This window comes from Fonsecaea pedrosoi (assembly GCF_000835455.1).
Source record: "Fonsecaea pedrosoi CBS 271.37 unplaced genomic scaffold supercont1.1, whole genome shotgun sequence".
In the NCBI taxonomy this organism is placed as follows: Eukaryota; Fungi; Ascomycota; class Eurotiomycetes; order Chaetothyriales; family Herpotrichiellaceae; genus Fonsecaea; species Fonsecaea pedrosoi.
Window position 1 is genome coordinate 4,082,339 of NW_013550615.1, and position 20,484 is coordinate 4,102,822.

At 51.8% G+C, this 20,484-nt stretch overlaps 6 protein-coding genes across 6 annotated transcripts; 4 read left to right on the forward strand and 2 right to left on the reverse strand.

Moving 5' to 3' along the window:
- Positions 1–252: 252 nt before the first annotated feature.
- On the forward strand, positions 253–1,855 carry Z517_01487 (uncharacterized protein; the record flags this gene model as incomplete). The annotated part of the gene is made up of 4 exons (XM_013434447.1): positions 253–312; positions 363–597; positions 654–1,182; positions 1,243–1,855. The coding sequence occupies 4 exons, from the start codon at positions 253–255 to the stop codon at positions 1,853–1,855; spliced, it is 1,437 nt and encodes a 478-aa protein (XP_013289901.1).
- A 1,721-nt stretch (positions 1,856–3,576) lies between these two features.
- Positions 3,577–6,533, forward strand: Z517_01488 (uncharacterized protein; the record flags this gene model as incomplete). Its single annotated transcript, XM_013434448.1, has 2 exons — positions 3,577–6,368; positions 6,425–6,533. 2 exons carry the CDS (start codon positions 3,577–3,579, stop codon positions 6,531–6,533), a joined length of 2,901 nt encoding a protein of 966 aa, XP_013289902.1.
- A 1,214-nt stretch (positions 6,534–7,747) lies between these two features.
- On the forward strand, positions 7,748–8,341 carry Z517_01489 (uncharacterized protein; the record flags this gene model as incomplete). The annotated part of the gene is made up of 1 exon (XM_013434449.1): positions 7,748–8,341. The coding sequence occupies one exon, from the start codon at positions 7,748–7,750 to the stop codon at positions 8,339–8,341; it is 594 nt and encodes a 197-aa protein (XP_013289903.1).
- Positions 8,342–8,681: 340 nt separating this feature from the next.
- Positions 8,682–9,644, reverse strand: Z517_01490 (uncharacterized protein; the record flags this gene model as incomplete). Its single annotated transcript, XM_013434450.1, has 1 exon — positions 8,682–9,644. One exon carries the CDS (start codon positions 9,642–9,644, stop codon positions 8,682–8,684), a length of 963 nt encoding a protein of 320 aa, XP_013289904.1.
- Positions 9,645–11,354: 1,710 nt separating this feature from the next.
- On the forward strand, positions 11,355–12,671 carry Z517_01491 (S-adenosylmethionine synthase; the record flags this gene model as incomplete). Its single annotated transcript, XM_013434451.1, has 3 exons — positions 11,355–11,443; positions 11,496–11,581; positions 11,671–12,671. 3 exons carry the CDS (start codon positions 11,355–11,357, stop codon positions 12,669–12,671), a joined length of 1,176 nt encoding a protein of 391 aa, XP_013289905.1.
- Positions 12,672–14,522: 1,851 nt separating this feature from the next.
- Positions 14,523–19,937, reverse strand: Z517_01492 (uncharacterized protein; the record flags this gene model as incomplete). The annotated part of the gene is made up of 3 exons (XM_013434452.1): positions 14,523–19,297; positions 19,346–19,669; positions 19,727–19,937. 3 exons carry the CDS (start codon positions 19,935–19,937, stop codon positions 14,523–14,525), a joined length of 5,310 nt encoding a protein of 1,769 aa, XP_013289906.1.
- Positions 19,938–20,484: the final 547 nt, after the last annotated feature.

Below are 20,484 nucleotides of genomic sequence, written 5' to 3' on the forward strand. Positions count from 1 at the left end.
TCCCGCGGCGCGGCATGTCCTGCCCCAGGCAGGCCGGGGTCCCGCTAGCAGCCTGACAGAAGGAGCTTCCCGCAACCTGGAATCTGAGCTTCAACATGGGATTGACGCAATAGCTTGCGATAATCTTATCCCCAACATTACATTCGAGATTGAACAGTCTACATACGAGGATTCATGGATCTTTTTGGCTGACCGAGAACTCACACACCATCTCCCAGCAGAGACACAACTACGTTTTTGCCCATCGGCAAGATGTCATTGAGCCCTCCAACCTTTCTCAGCAATGTACAGAGCAATATCAGAGCTCGCCCGGTAGGTGCCACACCCCCTACTCTGGATGTCAACCTCTAACGATCTAACAGATACCTTGGGATGGCGCCGTTCGGGCGGGAAACCTAACGGAAGACCAGCTCAAGAGGATCAGATCGGTTGACAAGGTCCGGAAAGAGCAGAGGAAACAGACAATAGAGAAGGATGTAAAGAGCTACAGCACCCTGCTTGTCGGCGGTACAGATGGTGGCAGTGTGCTCGAAAAAGCATCAAAGCGCAGCGACATCATCCAATACACCCTGGTGTTAGCAACCGACCTCATCAACGGTACAATATCCGAGTCCATTCCAGAATGCATGGCACATCTGATTGACATATACTAGACGCCCCGGATCTTGCGATTGCTATCCTAGAGCATCCTGAACCCTACAAAACCTTTCTGTCCTTCCTCAGCCAGGGAAACAGCCCAGAGGACGCCATTCCCTTACTCTCCGCCACCTTTCTCGTCAATCTTATTTCCATTTCCCTTACGACATCCTCACGCCCGGCCAGTCGAGATGACGAAGCGCTCCCACAGCTCTACTCATATCTCGCCAAGTTGGTTAAGAATCAGGACAGTGGACTACAGGATATTGGGGTTCAGCACATGTCACAAATCCTACGAACCAAACGTTCCAAAGAATTATTCTGGAGCCAGAGACAGGATACGGTCGATCCCTTATTCGATATCTTGAGAAAAGCGGTTGGCGCTGCAAAAGACAATGACTCTACGCTATGGAGTGGCAATGCTAGCATACGAAGCAGTGACACGAGATTTGGTGAGGGAGTAGGCCTGCAATTGATGTATCATGTGTTACTGGTAATATGGCAACTCAGCTTCGAGGGCGAACTCGTGGGCGAGGGTCTTGAAAAGTGAGGATATGCGATTTCCATCGAGTGGTCGAGGCTGTGCTCGGGCTAACGTTTACCCAGGGACGAGGAGATTGTGCCGCTGTACACACAGCTTCTGCGGATGTCACCCAAGGAGAAGACCACTCGACTCCTGTTGGCAACACTGAACAACCTCCTTGCGACCAATAAGGAGACGCTGATTGCGACTGCTACAACTGCTAGGCTTCCTGCCCTGCTGAGCAATCTCAGCAGCCGCCATCTGACTGACCCGGACTTATTGGAGGATTTGGAGGCTCTGAAAACGATGCTTGACGAATACACCAAGAATCAGACAACATTCGACGAGTACGCTGACGAGGTAAATTCTGGTCATCTTCGGTGGTCACCGCCTCATCGTAATCCGACGTTCTGGCGCGAGAACGCGCGCAGGATTCTGGAAGACAAGAATGGCGAACTCCCCAAGAAACTGGCTGAAATCCTATCCAGGAGTTGGGAGGCAGATAAGCAGGTTTTGGCGGTCGGGTGCAATGACGTGGGCAATCTGGTAAAGCATGTGCCGGAACAACGGACTACGCTCGAGAAACTCGGCCTCAAGGCTCGGCTTCTGGAGTTGATGGGCGATCCCGACGAGGCCGTGAGATGGGAGAGTCTCAAGGCCGTCGGGGATTGGATGAGATACACGTTCGACAAATGAGTGGCTGGGCTGTGACACGTAATACTTCTGCTGGTCGAGGCTATGAAACGAGTTGATCGCGATGGGACATTGTCTCAGTTCCTCTAGAATTGTGGTTTGTGGCGGCAAAGACGCATTCCTTTTTGGTTGCTGTATAGGAAAGTTAGGAAGAACGTTCCACAGACCTGTTCCTCGTCGTGACCCCTTAATTATATTCCGAACTCCGCGCTCCATCATGCTGGCAGTGTACTTTCCACCTTATGTATGCTTAAGTAGAGATCATCCACGCGTGGAAGATATTGACCGCGTCGCACATGCACTTATACACCGCGTCTACCGCCTGATCGACTGGAATAACCTCACAGATCGACCCGATGCTGATATTCCGACCGCGGCAGCCGAAACCATATTTTGTCATCTGTGCTAAAAAGGCTTTGGGGAAAAGAAAGGGTCAACGAGACATTACGCGATCTGTAAAAGCTAGCCTGGCGTTCCCGTGCGTGCCAGGTGCAGAAAAGGGTAATCCCCCCTGCCAAGGGTCGTGGTTGTTGGGCAGAAAAGTCTCCCACTGGTCGAAAGGATTCGAGATCTCCGGGCGGTGGGTGTCCCCAGTTCATGCAGGTTCTCCAAGATATATGATCGACAGACTTTGCGGGCAAAAGTATCAATTATCCCATGCTTTTCAGTATGTACGTCCCCTGCACTAATCTAAGGAAGTTTCCAGCAAGGTCTGATGGCGAGAGGAAGACGACGGAGGGACCGGCATCGTGTGGAGAGTATGTCTTTTGCGGCATACTTGCACTCCATACAGGAGGAGGGGACGGGAACATGTTGATGAGGAATTTGGCTCGGTCCGAAGATGGGGAAAGCAGGATGGTGCTGAGCTGGAGCTGAAGAACACGGTGAGAATCAACACGTCTCACTATTTGACGAAGGATGAAAAGAGAGAAGTGATTCTATAGGGTGGTAGGGTGCGGCGTGGGGTTCGGGAGATGCGACAGGTTTGAAAGCGTCGAAGATAGTACTACTACCTCGTAGAGAGGAGGTGCTCACTTGTAGTACTTGGTCCTTCAGTACCTCATACCTCAGAGAGAAAAGTATCTACGTACGAGTTCTCATAGGTTGCACTGTACCGAGTACAATCAAGTGTGCAAGTCGAGTTGGGATTGTAAGTGCTTACTGAGCTGCACTTTCCTTCGCCTATAGCCAATACTAGAGCACATAGCTACATAGCTACACTGTCCTCAGTCGACCAACAATGGGGAATCAAAGTCGATAATCTCGCTTTGCTCGCCCTCATCTAGAACAGGTCCAGGAGATGCTTCAGACGGTGTGCCAGACTCTACCTACTTAGCCGCTTGTCGTGGATTAGTTGAGGCAATCTGCGGCACATCCAATGAGGAGACGAGCACCACGGCAAGGCTATTCCGCTTCTGAAGGCACCTGAGAGCACCATCCACCACCGTCGACCACGCGGATCCTCTCCTACTTGGTAGACCACACCCTCACCTTCTCGTTTCTCTCCACCGGCGCGCTATCACTGCCCTTCTAGGATTTGCTATTTGCATGTGGCTGATCTACATGCCCGAACGACGACCCTAACAATGTCGCTACTCTAGACGGGCGTCAAAGCGTCACAGTGTCCGCCTTTCCCTGTGTCTATCGTCCGTCCGCAACCGGCAGCTGGGAACATCCACCACCACCCTTTTCCCCCCCAATCAACTCCATGAAGACTATCGACCATGGACGACAATAATGCGCAAAGCTTCGCTTCTGCATCTCCTCCTCCTCCACCTGCAAAAGAATATCCTCCCCTTCAGCGTTTGCCATCCCTTTCCAACACCATCTCGGCCGCTCTGAAACCTTTTTCTCCAGCCTCCCCCGTCCGCAGAAAACCTCTACCTAACAACGTCTCACCTGTCCTCACATCGCCCAAGACACAGACGACCGAGTCACGGATCGAGTCATCTTCCAACACGATACGGAGAAAGAGAGTCCCCTCGGATGTTGTGACCCAGACGTATGTTTGGCCGAGCCTCGAAGCTATTCCCAGTTTCTCAGCTGACCCGGACAGGAATCCCGCTACCACCTCGCCCATTCTCAATCGGAGCAATACAAGCGATACCAACCCGGCCGAGACAACCGCAGACGTCCCTCTACCTCATCCTGCGGGCGACGGTGTCACAGGTTCTCCAAAGCTCGGCCTCACCTCCGAACGATCAAATGGTTACTCGGTGGACGGCGTCATTGTAGAGGAGGACATGGGCCTGAAACCCGGGTCGAGGCCTCCGCCTCTGCGGACGGATTCGACCTCATCCACAAAATCACTGACAGTGATTGATGCAAAGAAACCACAGACTCCGGGTAGCAAGTTCACATCGTTCTTCAGCCGCAAACCCGCTGCCTCGCCAAGCACCGAATCTTCAGTCACAGATATCTCGGACAGGAAGTCTCCTCTACCGTCCCCCTATGGCCAATCGCCGCACGCTGCAACGAATTCCCCACCAGGATATCCATTCCCATCGGCTGCACCGAGAGCTCCAGCTTCACAGCCCTCCCAAGACTCGATTGAATTTGACGGAAGCACCTACGCCCAGACGTTGGTTAACAACGATGGCAACAGAATCTCCAAACTCGAAGCCGAACTCCGGGATATCAGCACTGAACTTGCCAATTCGATCAAAAGGGAGATGGACTTGGAGGACCTTGTCGAGCAGCTCCAGACGGAAGGTGCCAACATCAGCAGAGAGACCGATCGCACGAGTGATTACTTTTCCGATTCTGGCGCAAGTTCCATCAGACCGTCGACCAGTGAAGGTAACCCGAAAGAAGAAATCCAAAGGATCAAAAGAGAATCGGAGCAGCTTCGAGCGCAGCTAAAGGTCGAAATGTCACAAAAATGGCAAAAGGAGAGGTCGAGCCGACAGGCATTGGAATCTCACATCCAGATCCTAGAGCAGAAGCTCTCCTTGAACCGTCGAGACAACAACGAATCTGCGGATATTACTGCGAGGGCCAAGGAGTTGGAAGTGGCTCTGGAAGACGCCAGAAGGCGGCTAATGGAAGAAAGGCAAATCAAAGAGAATTTTGAAGATTTGCTGACGGCTCTTCGTGTCGACCTGGAGCACCATCGGAACGAAAGAGACAATTTGCGAGACGAAGTAGTACCTCAACTTCGCTCACAGATCGAGGGCCTCGAGTCGACCTTGTCTGAATCACAGAAATCAGACTATGATTTTACGCGAATGCAGCAGGAGCTGCAGAGTCTTCGAGACGAAAACAACGCACTACAGAGTGCCCGTGCCATGAATATGCAATTTCAGTCGATTGCGGAAGAAGGCGACATTGTTGAATCACCCAGGGCTGCAACGGCTCCAAGTCGTGGTAGCGGTCTACAAAGATCTAACACCATTTTGAACAGGTCAAACTCCAGAGCTACGCCCAATCGATCGAATTCCTTGTCGAGGTCGAATTCTGTGGTGAATCGCACTGCTCCAGAGAGTCAGCAATCTCTTGCGGACCAACTGAAAGATGTGACAGAACAACGGAATGCCTTGCATTCCACCGTGAAGTATTTGCTGAGAAGACAAGAGGCACAAAGGCGACTGTTTGAGAAGCGCCTCAGTCTGGCCGAAGCAGAGCGAGACCGAGCTGTTTCTTTACATGGGCCCAAGAAGGGTGGTTATGAACGCGAAGTCCGGACGCTGCGTTCAGAGATCAATCTCCTTCGGAAACGGGCGGACGATGCTCTTGAACAAAAGTGGCAGTGTGAGAAAGGACTATCTGGATTAAAAATGGACCTGGACCGAAGCAAGCAGGAAACTGCTAGTCTACAAACACTGCTACAAGCGCGTGACGAGAGTGCACCGGAAGTCCTCTCATCCACACTCGAACAAGCTCTGCGCCAGCTGGAACAACAGCGGGATCAGGCTAGACAGCAGGAATCGCTTGGTTCGTTGAAGCACGAGCAAGACCTTGCCACTGAACTGGAAATGTCTGCACAACGGTCTGAGTCATTGGCTGCGCAGGTCAGGAAGCAGATGCAGGCCAACGCTGCCTTGAGGAATCGACTCAAAACCGCTGTGGAGAACGGTGAGCAGAATCAACATGCATCGGCTGAGCAAATCAACGAACTCCAGACCAAGCTTCGCAAATTGGAAGATGTCATCACCGTCGCTCAAATGCAGTCGGAGACTGCAGTCATGAAGCACGAGGAAGAAGTGCGCGTGTTGAGAGCGAGCCACAATATCCAGCTGATGCGCACCAAATCTGGACATAAGACACCAGGATACTTGACCCCCGTGCCTCGGTCTCCCATGTCGCCCATGTTTGCCAACTCCAAGAAGAGCCCCCGGCTCAACCAGACGACTTCAGGCCCGGGCATAGCATTGCAGCAGGCTTTGAAGACCGAGTATCTGGAAAACAAGGTCGCCGAGCTAGAGAAAGCCCTCGCCGAAGCAGAAAAGGAGATGGGAGAAGTAGTTGGACGGATGAACACAGCTCAGATGGGTGTTGCTGAGCTGGAATCGGAGAGGTAAGACTTATTACATCGAGACATTAAGACGCGGTTTTGCTAACTTGTATCAACAGGGATGAGGCACTTCGCCAGACTCGACGACTCGAAGCTGCCATCACTGCGGAACGGGAGAAAGTGCAGGCGCTTCTCGAAGACGACTATCATTATGGTTCAGACTATTAATAACTTGATTACTATATACCCCTTCACCAAATAGCGCACGGAGAAGGCCAAGCGACTGCTCTTCTTTTCGTTTCTCGTCATGTGGCATATTAATGGGACCCAACACATATTGAGCGGAGGGTTGGAGGTCATGTGCATTATCGACCTTTTTGGTTTAATGAATTTGATGTCCTTTGATTGCACAGTGAACATTTGGCCGGCCTGGGAGCTCCGGTGATTAGAGATTGGGTTTCTGGAGGCTTGTTGTGTGGAGTTAAAGATGGCACCTTGACGTTGCTGCTGAGAAAAGCGCCCTTGTACAGAACCACAAAAAGCATACTAATTACAGTCCAGATGAGAGGAGAGCTGAGGACTGGGCTTGGATAGTGACATGTTGAACTTCTGCCGCCTGGAAATACGTGGGACATTCGGTCGAGGCTGAAGAGAACACGATGCGGCAGGGGATATACATATAAGAACAAGGCAGATATGAATGTCGATATCTTGTTCTAATGAGACGTTCAAGTCGTGGTGTCGACACCATAGACGTTGTAACTCTGCGTTATAGTGTAGAAGATTCCTCACACCTGCAAGAGTCGCGCAATAAATCCTGTGTACGATAAGTACGAGATACACGTACTGAGAGCCTCGCAAGCCTCGTTGACTTCCCCGCAGATTGTCAAGACTCCCTTCACATGTCTCCATATCCAGCGTTATCGTTGATCTCACCTCGAACCTCTCCACGCCATCTCCATACTTTGCGCCGACAGGACTCTATGGGACTTGTCTGCACCTAGTAGGACAGACAAAGTTGTATGCATGTGGAACCCACGGTATCTTTTGTGCAGAGAGCAATAATTCTACGGACAAACTAGTTTGGTGGCCACTCACTATTGACCAACACCCTGAATGATGCAAACACAACATAACCGCCACAACCACCACCACCAAAGCCGACACTTGAGAGACATTATAGTCTACATACGAGACCGCCAACTCCGAGAATTCGCAGTTCATCTCTGTCGACGACCGCCTCTGATATAGAAAAAGCATTCACCGCGTCGTTGCCATACACATTCCGCCCCTGCGCGTGTGCAGTGGCACTCTCTGTGTCACCTTTGCGCTCGACTCTTCCCAAACAGAAACGATCCCAGGAAAAAAGCCTGTCCACCTTCATCATCGTCATCATCACAAATAAGTCGAGAACCTGCCTGCCCGCCCGTCCGTCCCGTACGATGCCCTCACCCTCGCAGGCACCACCACCGCCTCTCCCATCCTTCATATGGCACCTCGCGGACCTGTACAACGCGTACATCCTCCCCCTCCTCCCGGACCCGCTGCAGTCGCTGTCCAACAACATCTCCCCGCTGGTCATGTCTGCCGTCTCTGCCGCGTCCAACGGCGACATGGTGTCGCTGGCCGCGTTCCTCCTGACGGTGTACCTCTCGCTCAAGATCGCAGACTACATCCGCCGCTCGGTGATCGGGTGGGCGATTCTCGTCATAAAACTCGCGCTGGTCCTCGTGCTCATAAACTGCGCATTCTACGTCAACCGCTACGGCTGGTACAAGGCCCTGGCCGACGCGCAGTGGCTGGTCGCCCTGGTCTGGGGCTTCGTCGAGGACAGGGTCATGAACACCGCAGCCGGCGACGGCTCGGATAACGGCACCGGCTGGTCAGCATATGGGTTCGGCAACGGAGCAGCGCGGCACGGGAATCAGAATCAGAATGCTGCCTGGGGAGCTACGTACGGTGGTGGGAGGCAGCAGGTCCCCGTCGCGGCCGCGAGAGGCAGGTCAAAGGGCAAGACTGGGTACGGGTGGACGTGAGACAACGCACCAATGAAAAAGATATTGAATATTCTCCTGGGTGGTGTCATTAGCTTTTTTTTTGGAGAGAGAGAGCGTCTTTGTTCACACAGCACTGCTACAAAGGAAGGAATGAGGTTCACGATAATAATCTAAAAAGCATTTCATTCCGGGTATCTGCTCTACTCCGCCCTCGCTGTCTTGATCGTCACACACATAAGGGAACCATTCCAACCAACGCCGACGCTCACAAATATGCCTTTTTTGTTCACTGTTCGTAGCCGCCAAAACCACCCTTCAGGGAAAAAAAGACCTCCACTCCTCCCGACCTATCACATCGCAGACTGGACACTAGTAGTACTCAGTCCTCCCAGGGGGCGTCTTCCGGCTCGGGCTCCTTGGGGTCTCTCGGTTCCTGGGCCTCGTGGAACTGAATGGCATCGTCGATATAACTTAGCACGTCACCAACACTTTCCTCGTCGTTGACGTCCAGCTGTAGAAATGAGACCATGCTGAAATCGTCAATCAGGCGAGCGACAGCGCGGTTGAGCTGCTTGAACGAGCCCCCGGACATGATGCTGTCGATTTCGTGCACGTTGCGGACGTCCATTGCCGTGTACTCGGGTGCTCCAACGACACCGGGCCCGGTGGGGCCAACGAAGCCAGGGCCGGCGCTGGCGCTGCTCGGCAGGAGGTCGCGGCCCGTGTCCTCCTGGTCGAGGAGGTTGGCGTCTGGATCGATGAAGCGTCGCAGCTCGCGCTTGGGTACTTGGTCCTTGACCAGGTCCATTTTGGAGAGGATGTTGACGTGAGGCAGTTCCAGCATGATCATGGCGCTCATGGCGGAGAGGGTGCCTGCGAAGAACTTGGCCTTGTCAACCACAAAGGTCGCCTCGAGGAGGTATGCCGCGCACAGGGAGATGTTCAGGGGCCCCATGCGCGAGAGGTACTTGACCAGCTCGGGCAGCAGGGGGATGTGGGTGTACAGTTCGATCTGACCCGGGAGGTCGAATATGATCAGGTACTCTTCCGTCAGAGGGTCGATTGCCTCGGCGAGCCAGTCGAGATTCTGCAAAAGGAATTCAAAGCAGTAGATCAATCCGCCGTTGGGGCCCAGAGAAAGCGGCTCTTCCATGACATCCTCGAGCGAGATCAGGTCCCGAATGTCCAGATCCGGGGTGTAGCTGAGGTCCGTGGCGGCCGGGTCGAGGTTGACGTAGAAGGCGGAGCGGCGGCTGTGGTGTAGATGAGTTATGAGGGCGGTGCAGAAGGTTGTTTTGCCTGCACCGGCAGGGCCGGTGACAAGGACACCGAACTTGGACATATTTTCTTGCCTTCCTTAGGCTGTTTCGAGTCTGAATGCGGGTGTCGCTGGAGGGTGAGAGTCGTGAGGACGGTAGCCGCTGGATTGTTCTCGTGGTTCGGTGAACGTGAAGATGAGACACGAGTCCCCCGTAGAAAAGAATGTTCCACAGTACCGGTTGTGATTGTTCGTGCCACTCCAGATTCACGGTATCCGCCTGGTCCTTTCGCTGTGGTGAACGCGCAATAACGATGCCTCAACGTCGATCAAGCCCTTCTCTTCCGCCCTTCACACTTGCTGTCTCTTCCCCTTTGTCTCCTTGCCCTGTCTCACGAGACGGGGTTCCTTATAAGAGTGATATTGTCAAGCTGAGGAATATGAGCCCTTTGTGCAGAATCTGTCTTGCTGGAATGACTTTTCTGTCGGACCTCATGCCAACCTGATATTATATTCCCTTGGGCTTTTCCCAAAGGCGTTAGCGTCCTTTTAGCGGCAGTGACAAATTTTGTCTTTACACTTGGACAGCCTTAAGTACAGATAGAGAATTCAAGACTCGTTGTTGTGTATTTCCTTCTTCTCTTTCAGTTTGGTTTCATCATCTCTGTCGTCCAAGGCTTCGAGAAAAATAGACGATGATATTTCTGCCACCGCCTTCAGGTTTGCACATCCGAGTACGGGACCCTTGCAGTCGCCCAGCCGGAAGCATTTTCTCGGGACGAATCATAATATCTGCCTCTATGGGTCAGTTTAGTGAGGGGTGAAAAAGTGCAAGCGTGGAGCTGGAGCTGCCGCGGCACTTCAGACAAGTTGACCTTTGGAGTTCGGGGACGATTGCGCAATTCTCTCCCCCAGCTCGATTGCAGAGGAACAAATCAGGTCAGATCGAGACAGATTCCGTCGGTTCGGGCAAGGAAGTGTTGCTCACCGCCATCATCAGTGACCAGGCGCCCAGGGGAGAAAAGGATACCGCCTCAGCAACAGCAGCAACAATGGCTGAAAGAGAAAAGGGAAACAGAGTTGCCGGCATGGGGCCACCTGGTGCTGTCGTTGGCTCTGAGCCTAGTGGGCTTTGTGCTGTTCCTAGGTCCTCCCTAGTGCCCAGAGACCGCCTATTATTGGGATTACCGGGGCAGCTACTGGAGCTGCTGCTGGAGCCCAGGGCCAAGTCCAGGGACACTGGGTGACTGGGTAATCAACTGGCAAGACTGGTTTCCAGGCAGGTCAAAACTCTGCCGGTGCCGGCCCAGTTGAATGGGTAGATGGGGGAGGGGGTCCTCCTTGTGGCTTGTGGGTGGATTCCGTTTGGTGTGATAACGACATCGCCCTTGAATTTTTTCTCCTCACCGTTTTCTCCGTCTTCTCAGGCTCATCGGGAAACGCATCCCATCCCCACCTCCCAGGATTTTTTCCCTTTTCCCTATGATTTAATACTAGTCCTTCTGCCACATCCACCACCACCACCCATTCCGTCTTTCTGGATCACATCTACTTAACCGACACACAGACACACACTCCCTCTCCATCGACCGGGCAGTCTCCTTCCTCGCGCCCCCAAGCACTCGCAACCTCGAAAAGAAAGGACTCGGTGTCGTAATCGCGACCTCTTCTTCTCCCTCCGCATTCTTTCGAGACGGCCTCTCGCTACAGAACGTCCTCTTTCACACACTTACTCTCTCGATCTACCCTTTGCTTGACCGCCGTCCCCAGCAGTCTCAGACTATTACCGCAAAAATGAGTGGTCTTGCAAACGGAGTGTCCAAGGGCGACACGTTCCTCTTCACATCCGAGTCCGTTGGTGAGGGTCATCCTGACAAAATCGCGTACGTACCACTTTATTCTCTTCAGACGTGTCGAGACTGACAATACCTTTAGCGATCAGGTTTCCGATGCTATCCTCGATGCATGTCTCGCAGTCGACCCTCTGTCGAAAGTGGCCTGCGAGACTGCTACCAAGACTGGTACATCCATCTTCCCCCCCCCCCCCCCCCCCAAACACAAAACAAAAAAAAACAAAAATGACCGGATCTCCCATCCTAACATGTTCTAGGCATGATCATGGTGTTTGGTGAGATTACGAGCAAAGCCCATCTCGACTACCAGAAGATTATCCGTAATGCCATCAAGGAGATCGGATATGACAGCTCAGAGAAGGGATTCGATTACAAGACCTGCAACGTTCTCGTCGCAATTGAAGAGCAGTCTCCTGATATCGCCCAGGGCTTGCACTACGATGAGGCCTTGGAAAAGCTGGGAGCCGGTGATCAGGGTATCATGTTTGGTTATGCTACCGATGAGACTCCCGAGCTCCTCCCGCTGACCATTCAACTCGCCCACAAACTCAACGCTGCCATGACCACCGCGCGGAAGTCTGGTGAACTCCCCTGGCTACGACCGGACACCAAGACTCAAGTCACGGTGGAATATGCCCATGATGGAGGTGCTGTCAAGCCTTTGAGAGTTGATACCGTTGTCATCTCGGCCCAGCACTCCGAGGACATTTCCACCGAAGACCTGCGAAAGGAGATTTTGGAGAAGATCATCAAGAAAGTCATCCCCGCCAAATACCTCGACGACAAGACCATTTACCACATCCAACCATCCGGGTTGTTTATCATCGGTGGTCCCCAGGGCGACGCTGGTCTCACCGGCCGCAAGATCATTGTGGATACTTATGGCGGCTGGGGTGCTCACGGTGGTGGTGCCTTTTCCGGCAAGGACTATAGCAAGGTCGATCGCTCGGCCGCTTATCTGGCCCGCTGGATTGCGAAATCGCTCGTGGCCGCAGGACTCGCTCGTCGTTGCCTAGTCCAACTCTCGTATGCCATCGGTGTTGCTGAGCCACTGTCCCTCTTTGTCGAAACTTACGGCACCAGCACCAGAACCAGTGCCGAGCTTGTCGACATTATCAACAAGAACTTCGACCTGAGGCCCGGCGTCATTGTCAAGGAGCTCAACCTGACCAACCCCATTTACTTCAAGACCGCCAAAAACGGTCATTTCACAGATCAGACTTTCACCTGGGAACAGCCCAAGCCTTTGACCTTTTAGATTTCCTTGTTTGTTTTCCGTACCAACACTGAAAACTATGACAAAGAATGACGAAGCACTGGCGTTCCATTTAATCCATTGGATTTTTTGTTGGAGTAGATATTCCGAGGGAGAGAGCACGTATCACTGATTTCCGGAGATAGAGGTGCGGCGAGGGATTTTTACGATTTCCTGGTTTTCAACAGACTCAGGGTCGGGAATCTTCTTCTGCTGTACTTGTTTCTTTGACTGCATATGAAGAGGATGGCACATTTGTGCCCCGGGGTGCTCATGGAAAGCGAAAGACGTGTATGCTTTCCTTTTTTTTTGTCTCGTACCAAAAAAAGATTATGACGGCGCGGGTTACGTCTTGACGATATTCAACATGTTTCGATGATACCCCCTGCTGCGCGCAAGAAAGACTATGTTTCTGCTTGTTTCGATTTATGTCTTTCAAAGGCATTTTGATGATGGGATGGCGTTCAACTCGCTAAACGAACACGACTGAAGACGGCAATTCAGGAGGGGAAAACGAGACACACAGCTTGTCTTCTGGATGAGCGAATAGGTTCGGCTTAGGGGGAGCACGAGGGCCGAGATCGAGACCTTGGGCCACGGCTGTATTCTACTCTGTCCTCGCAACAAGGAACCGCTCATCGAGAGCGGAGGGAGATACTTTGCTGTTTGAAGCACCCGATAAGGCTGGCTTTGGATCGACGGACGGGTATGTGAGCCTGGATGGTTATGGACAGGAAATGATGGGGTGGACATACAGTAAGAAAATCGCAATGGTTGGACATCGCCACACTTACAGTCAGTCCATGATCGGTCCGTCAGTCAGTCAGTCAGTCACTCGGTCAGTCCGCCGTTCAGATAGAAGGAGAAGGGTCAATACAACATGGTGCTCGATGTGTCCAAAAACAAGGCACAACAAAAATGGATGAATGAATGAAGGGGCAGGCATCAACTAGCTAGCTGCCCACAGAGAAAAAAAAAAAAGGGAGAATCAAAGAAGTATTCGATGCAGGTTTTGGTCCTTGTTCGCTTTGCCTTGGGATCATCAGACATGCATTTTCCCCTGGCCTTCCTTTCTTTCCCTCCGTGTCTCTCTCCATTGCGCGTATATACATTTGGACGTGGATGTATACTTGACTCTAACGGCTCAGATGACGACGACTCGGACAACGTGGACACGTGGGTCCCTCACCGCTCACATTCTCGATGGGAATTTGCCTCGGTCGCTCGAATAGAATAGACTTTGACTTTGTTTTTGATACTTCCTTCCCCCTTCCTCGGTATCTATCCACATATCTATCTGTCATATCCTTACTCTTTCTTACTTTTAGATGGGTGGGTAGGTCTGTATGTGTGTTGTGTAGGGAAACAAACCAATCTCCTGAGCCCACTCACTCCCTCACTGATCATTATATGTACAAACATAACATGCCCAATACCGATTCTATTCTATTCCATCGGATGATTCGACCATGGGTTGGTTGGTGGGTTGGTGGATAAGATACATAAGAAAGACTGTCAAAAGAGAGACTGGCGTGAATGGCAGAGCATCTCCCGACAAAGACTCTTTCCTCATCCTTTTCATCTGTTGCCAGATAGACCATCTGCCGTTGGCTATACACAAACAAGCATACCCAAAACAACTCCATTCGCGTAGCTTGTGTCAACTCGCTTGTCTCAAAACGCTCAAGCATATCGAACCCAAAAAAGGGAGGGGGAATAAAAAGGGACAGAATGCCTCGCGTAACACATCGAACTTCCTCCAGTCCAGCTTCTTTTGGCCCAATTCGCCCAAATATCAGAATCCTCAAAACGTGAATGATGTCCCTCCCATTTGATGCTCGCCCTCGCCCTGACTTAGAAACAATTCAACGAACTCCCCTTTCGTTTCTTCGTCTTGCCATCCTTACCCACCGTCAACAGCCTCATTCTCTCCTCGAGTTGTGCCCTCGCTGCCTCAGCCTCTCTCCTCTTCTTGACCTCCTCCTCCACTGCCTGCACGCTCAGTCTCTCGGATTTTCGCTCCTTTTTGAGTCCGACCAGTTCCTCTTCCATCGCCCACGCCTTCTTCTTCCAGGATTCCGCGTCAACTCGGAGTTTGTTGGACTGCGTTTCCAGGTCCACAAGCGCTTCTTCCAGCGTCGCGGTGAGTTGTTTCTCTGCATGGAGGTGTTTCTCAATCGTCCGCAACCGGTTTTCTTGTTCCTCGATCAGTGCAGACTGGCGTCGATCTCGGGAGTTTGTCGACACCACGGTACCGGACACAGGAGTCACGGGTAGTGCTACTTCCTTGGAAGCGTGGCGAGACTGTGGTGGTGAAGGGTTGCTGGAAGCCGGCGTCGGAGATGTGATTTGAAGAGCTCCGGGAATAGCGGGTAGAGGAGGGAGTGGAATTGCCGGTGGCGGGGAAGGCAACGATGCAATTGACGCAGATTTCCTCAGATTCGAAGTCATCGAGTTGGAGCGCGGGACTCCTTCCCCTGGCGGCGACTGAGGACGATGTTGTGACTTCATGGTGTTGGTTCGAGAACCGCTGTCCGATGCTGCCTCGTTGACAGATGCGCGTTGACTCAGATCCTTCTCCAGACTGGCAATGCGTTGCTGCGCTTCAATCAAAGCTTGGTTGCCTTGGGCTTGGATGACAGACAGTCGGTTGTGGTGTTGGTCAAAACTATTCTGCAACTGTTGCTCGAGTTCTTCGATAATTACCAGCTTCTTTGCCTTCTCCGCTTCGACTGCTTGAAGATTGGCTTCGGCCTTCTTCAGCAGGTTCTCCTTTTCGCGAATCGTTTCTTCATGGTTGCCGACCTCATTCGCAAGGCTTCGGATCGTATCCTGGTAATTGCTGATCTTGAGATTGGCATTGGCGAGTTCCTCTTCCAATTCAAGCAAGCTCTGTCTCCCATCGAGTTGCCTCTCAAGCTCCGCATTGGTACCGGTCAGCCGAACATTGGCCTCGGCGACATGGCGTTTCTCCTCTACAAGATCCTGGATATGACTCGCGAGCATATCTGCCGTAGTTGGATGGCCAAGCGCTGCTTGAGCACTGGAGACGATTTTCTGCACAGTTGACAAAGCATGCTCAAGATCTGCCTTGTACGTCGCCTCGAGTTTCGCATGCTTGGTAGTGATTTCAGTCATTTGATCATCGTATCCCGCCAACGCACCACCGTGAGCCAGCTTCATCTCCTCAACTTCGTTCCTATGAGCTTCGCGAAGAGTCTTCAAATTCTGCTTGGCCATCTCAGCTTGCGCTTCTGCAAACTTGACCTTCTGTTCGAGCTGTTCAATTTCTGCCTTCAGCGTGGCTATTTCTTGTTGTTGAGATTTTACCATCTCAGCATGGGCGTCGTAATCCTTGCTGAGAGCGGTATGGAGTTGGCGAAGTTCCAGATTCTTCGCTGCATGGTCAGCGTTGAGCGTTTGTTGTTCTTCCAATTGCTGTTTCAGACCACCGATAAGTTCTTCGTAGTTGTCACGTTCAGTCTGCATTGCGTTGGCCGCCGCAGCCCGGCCAGAGGCATCGTCCCCTTCTCCGGCTGCTTGCTGGGCTTTCAAGGTGGCGATACTTGCCAAAGCCACCTCCAATTCAGATTTAGTACGCGTATAATTCTTTTCAGACTCCTCAAGCGCTTGTTGCGCCGCCTCCAATTTGGTTGTCAACTCCTCTATTTGCTGCGTTAAGGCATGGATCTTCTCCTCATTCTCGGTGGTCGATGGGGCAGACTGCAGATTGGCCTTCTCGTCGTGCAACTTCTGGATTTCTTCTTGGAGGTCTTGTTCACGACGAGCATAGCCCTCATGTAGAGATTTCAACTCAGTCTCTTTTTGAATAATCTGGTCTCTCAATTGAGACACCATATTGAGGTCGACAGGAGAGCCCGCCTTGATACTGGTCCTTTCCCTTGTCAGGCCAGATATTATCGTCGACTTTACCTCCATTTCTTTCTTTGCTGTCTTGACCTCCGCTTCAAGAGCTTGTATTCTTTCCAAGCGTGCTTGAAGTTCGGTGTTGGCAGCCGAGAGGTGCACTTCGGCGGTCTCCATACGATCAGGTTTCGCTTCAAACTCTTCAGCTAGGAGCGATCGCAGAGAGGTAACGGATCGCTGGCCTCGATCAACCCCCGTGCCGCTTTGTGAAGTCATGCGTCTCAGCATACCCGGAGTACCAGGCGATGCAGGCCTAGTCTGCTTGATCTGCGATTTGAGCCGTTCCACAGTGGTCAAGGCTTCCTTGTGATCAGTCTGGAGTTGGTGATATTGTTCGGTAACGTCTTTCATATTCTGTTCGTGTTCCGCCAGAAGATGTTGCAATCTCTCAATCTCCTGCACTTGAACCTCGACAGATTGCGTGGTCTTAGAGACTGGCGTAATGTCGGTATCGGTCGAGGTCGATGACTCCCCAGCCATAGATAATTCCGAGGAGAGCGACCGCGAGGAAGGCAAATGTTGACCATCCTCGTCTTCTTGAGGCTCCTCTACCTCCTCCAAGAAAGACTGATCTTTACTACTCTCATTGGCTCCATCTTCCTGCGGAGACACTGTACTTTGGCGTTCCTGGTCAATCGAATCATGCATTTCCGCCAATGTTCGAAGTGCTTCTTGATATTTGGCCGACAGTAGATCCAATTCATTGACCGTCGATTCGTGCTCCAACCTGAGGTCAAACAGCTCTTGACTGACTGATTCGAATTTCTCGGTGATGAATTTGGACTGTGCCGGGCTCGGAAGAGGTTCTGGGACATGGTCAGTTGTGAGGCTTTCCTGTTGAGCGATGGCGGTCTCGAGCTTTTCAAGACCCGCTTGGTCACTTTCTGCACTCGTTTCTTCCGGTAGATCTTCCAGGCTCTCATCAAGTTCTCCATCCAATTGTGCCGGTAGCTCGGTTGCTTCAGCGGTCTTAAGGTCCTTCTCGTGCTCCTCAACAACACCGTTTGTATGCTGTGAGATTACAGATTTCGCCTTTCCGTCTTTGTCTTGGATATGGTCGAGTTCGTAGAGCAGATTGTCCAGCTTGCCGAGACTACGTTGGCGTTCAACGAGGTGCTGAAGTCGCTCAATCTCGCGTTGCATGATTTCCATGTCCTGGTCTGCTTCGGCCAGCCGCTCTTCAAGGGTACAAATATAATCTTCGGCGTTCGTCTCACTTTCTCGAATCCGCGAAATCTCTTTGCGCAGGTCTGTGATGATAGCATCGTTCTTTTCGCCTCCAGAACTTTGGTCATCGAGCCTCGCTTCCAGGTCATGGAGATACTGTTCAGTATTTGACTCTCGGTCCATCAATTTCTGCACTCTGGCGTTCAATTGCTGGTTGACTGTTTCGACAAAAGCGCATTTCGTTTCTTTCTCGAGGAGATTGCTTTCGGTGGTTGCAAGGGATGAGCGTGTGTTTGAAAGATTGTTCTCAAGACTTTGAATCGTCTTTTCGTATTCCATCACCACCTGTTCAATCATTTCTTGGTTGGCCTGGGAACGTTTCAGGCGATCCACTGCACTTTCTCCCACAATGTTCACTTGGTCAATAGGCTCGGTGCTCTTTGTCAGTTCCGAGATCAATTTGGCGTGCCTCTGACTCAGTGCATTGTAATTCTCTTGAATATCCAACAACTGATTCTGAAGCTCATTTTCCCGATCGCTAGGTCGATCACCTCGCTCAGACATCATACCCGGTCGACGGTCGCTCGACTCAGCGCTTCGAATCTGCTGCCTTAGGAAGGCAATTTCAGTGCGCAATCGTTCAATCACAGCTTGCTTGTCGGCTCCATCATCAACTTGCTGGATCTTGGGTTTGCTTTGGATGTTTCGAGCCCGCTGAGCGTACTGGACTGTATTGAGCGTCTCACTGAGGTGGAATTCCGCGGGCGTGACGCAAGCGATCATATAAGTGATTGCGTTGCCGCCTAACGAGTCTTGCAGCATTCGTGTCAATTTGGAATCTCTGTACGACACATAAGTCCCCGGTGTTCTTGATGACAGCTGAGAAATCACTTTGCCCAGACTTGCTAGTCCAGCATTGATTGAAATTCCTTCCCTCGCACGGTCACCAGTAGCCCCGGTGTTCTTGAGCCGTTCACTACCTGCCAGATCGACAAAATGGAGCTTGCTTTCGACGGTCATAGGTGCATCGCCTCCAGACATATGATCAATGGGGACTGACGTTCGTTTGTCCTTTGCCGAAGGGAAACCTTGGGCTTTTGTTTGTCGCAGATTAATCGTGAAGACGGCGTGAGAACGAGACGACCTGGCATTGATAGCTGTTGCATCGGTCTGTCGAATAGCGGAACCATGGTTTAAAACTCGCATGAGTTCCTCGATAGAGGATACTCGCACTGAGTTGAGGCCTTCTACAAATATTCGACCTCGTGGATCTTCGCGAATTTGTACGTTGGCTCTCTCGGTGAATGGCGCATCTTCTGGGAGGAGCAAATCTCTCGGCTGTTCGTTATAAATCTCAACATAGGTCACCGACATATCCCAGCCCCTGTCGATGAATGATTTCGATGTTTGCATAACCTGATTTAAACTTGTGACTGAAAATCTGGTTGGTGTCTTGAGGCCTGAGTTGTGTCTGCTGTGGGCAGGACCGCCATTCAGGGCCTCGAACAAGTGTTGCGCTGCTCGAGGAATAACACCTGTCACAACGGGTTAACTGAGTTCTGCGCTGGCCAGGAGTCACTCACCTTTCAGAGAATGATCGAATTGCTCTGCAGGACCTGATGTGCCCATGGTATAACTTTTGCCTGCACCAGATTGGCCGTAGGCGAGTAAAGACACATTGTAACCCTGCAAAAAAGAATCGACACTGTCCTGTAGGTATTCCCAAACGGCATTCTGAGTGGTGTCTTGACCAAACACACGGTCGAAAATGAAAATCTTTCGTCCTTGGGGTGACTCAACGGCAAGGCTGGTATTTGTATTTACTTGGACCATCGATCGTTGAAACCTTTGTGGAATAAGGTCAAACCCGGGATCAGAGGGGCCTAGAGGAGGACGAACTCGGACGACTTCACAAATAGTTAGTCTTCTTTCCAGTCACAAGGTGTCTGCAATGGTTAACATACCAACTTTGACCGAAGTTTTGACATCTTCATCCGAGGTTCTGCTTCCAATGTGATTGCTGCTCTGGCTCATACGACTGTGGCTTCGCGGAGGACGACCACTCATGCTTTGGGGGCGATTCTTCTGGAAAGGGTCCGGCGACGATGCGGAGTAAATGCTTTGAGGTCGTATCTGCCTTGCTCCATCAGGCGAGGCCGGAGGAGAGGAGACCATTTTGTTGTGCGCGTCTCTTGTGATTCTGTACAAGTGGCGCGAACACTCCTGTCCCCGCGATGGGATCGAACAGCGTGTGTCAGAGAACCCAACACCTCGATATTTCTGGCCGACGGGGACGCGTTGTTGTCACCATTAAGCTTCGATTCTCAGAGTTCCGGAACAAAATATCCCAAACGGAGAGGGTCGAAGAATGGTGTGGATGAAAGCTTAACAATCTTTCACCTCGACACTCGACAGGCTGTGGCAGGTACGGGTGGGCTCAAGGTTGGAGCGGGTCAACGGCCTTGTTTTGGACGGTTGAAGGTGACCAGGAGTGACGGTCGCAGGGATCAAACGGATACGCCCTTGATAGACAAACTCTTCCTGGAGTTGATCAGCGAGTTCAAAACCACGTCGGCCGGGAGAGTGTCAAGGGCAGCCGCAGGTGCGATGCTGCTGAGAAGAATGAACCATCCGAGTAAACACAGAGGGAAAAAAGTCGGCTTCGCGTGTGAAAAGAGCAGTAAGGAGTTGTCAAAAAAGTCGAGGCGAGGAGGGTTCATGC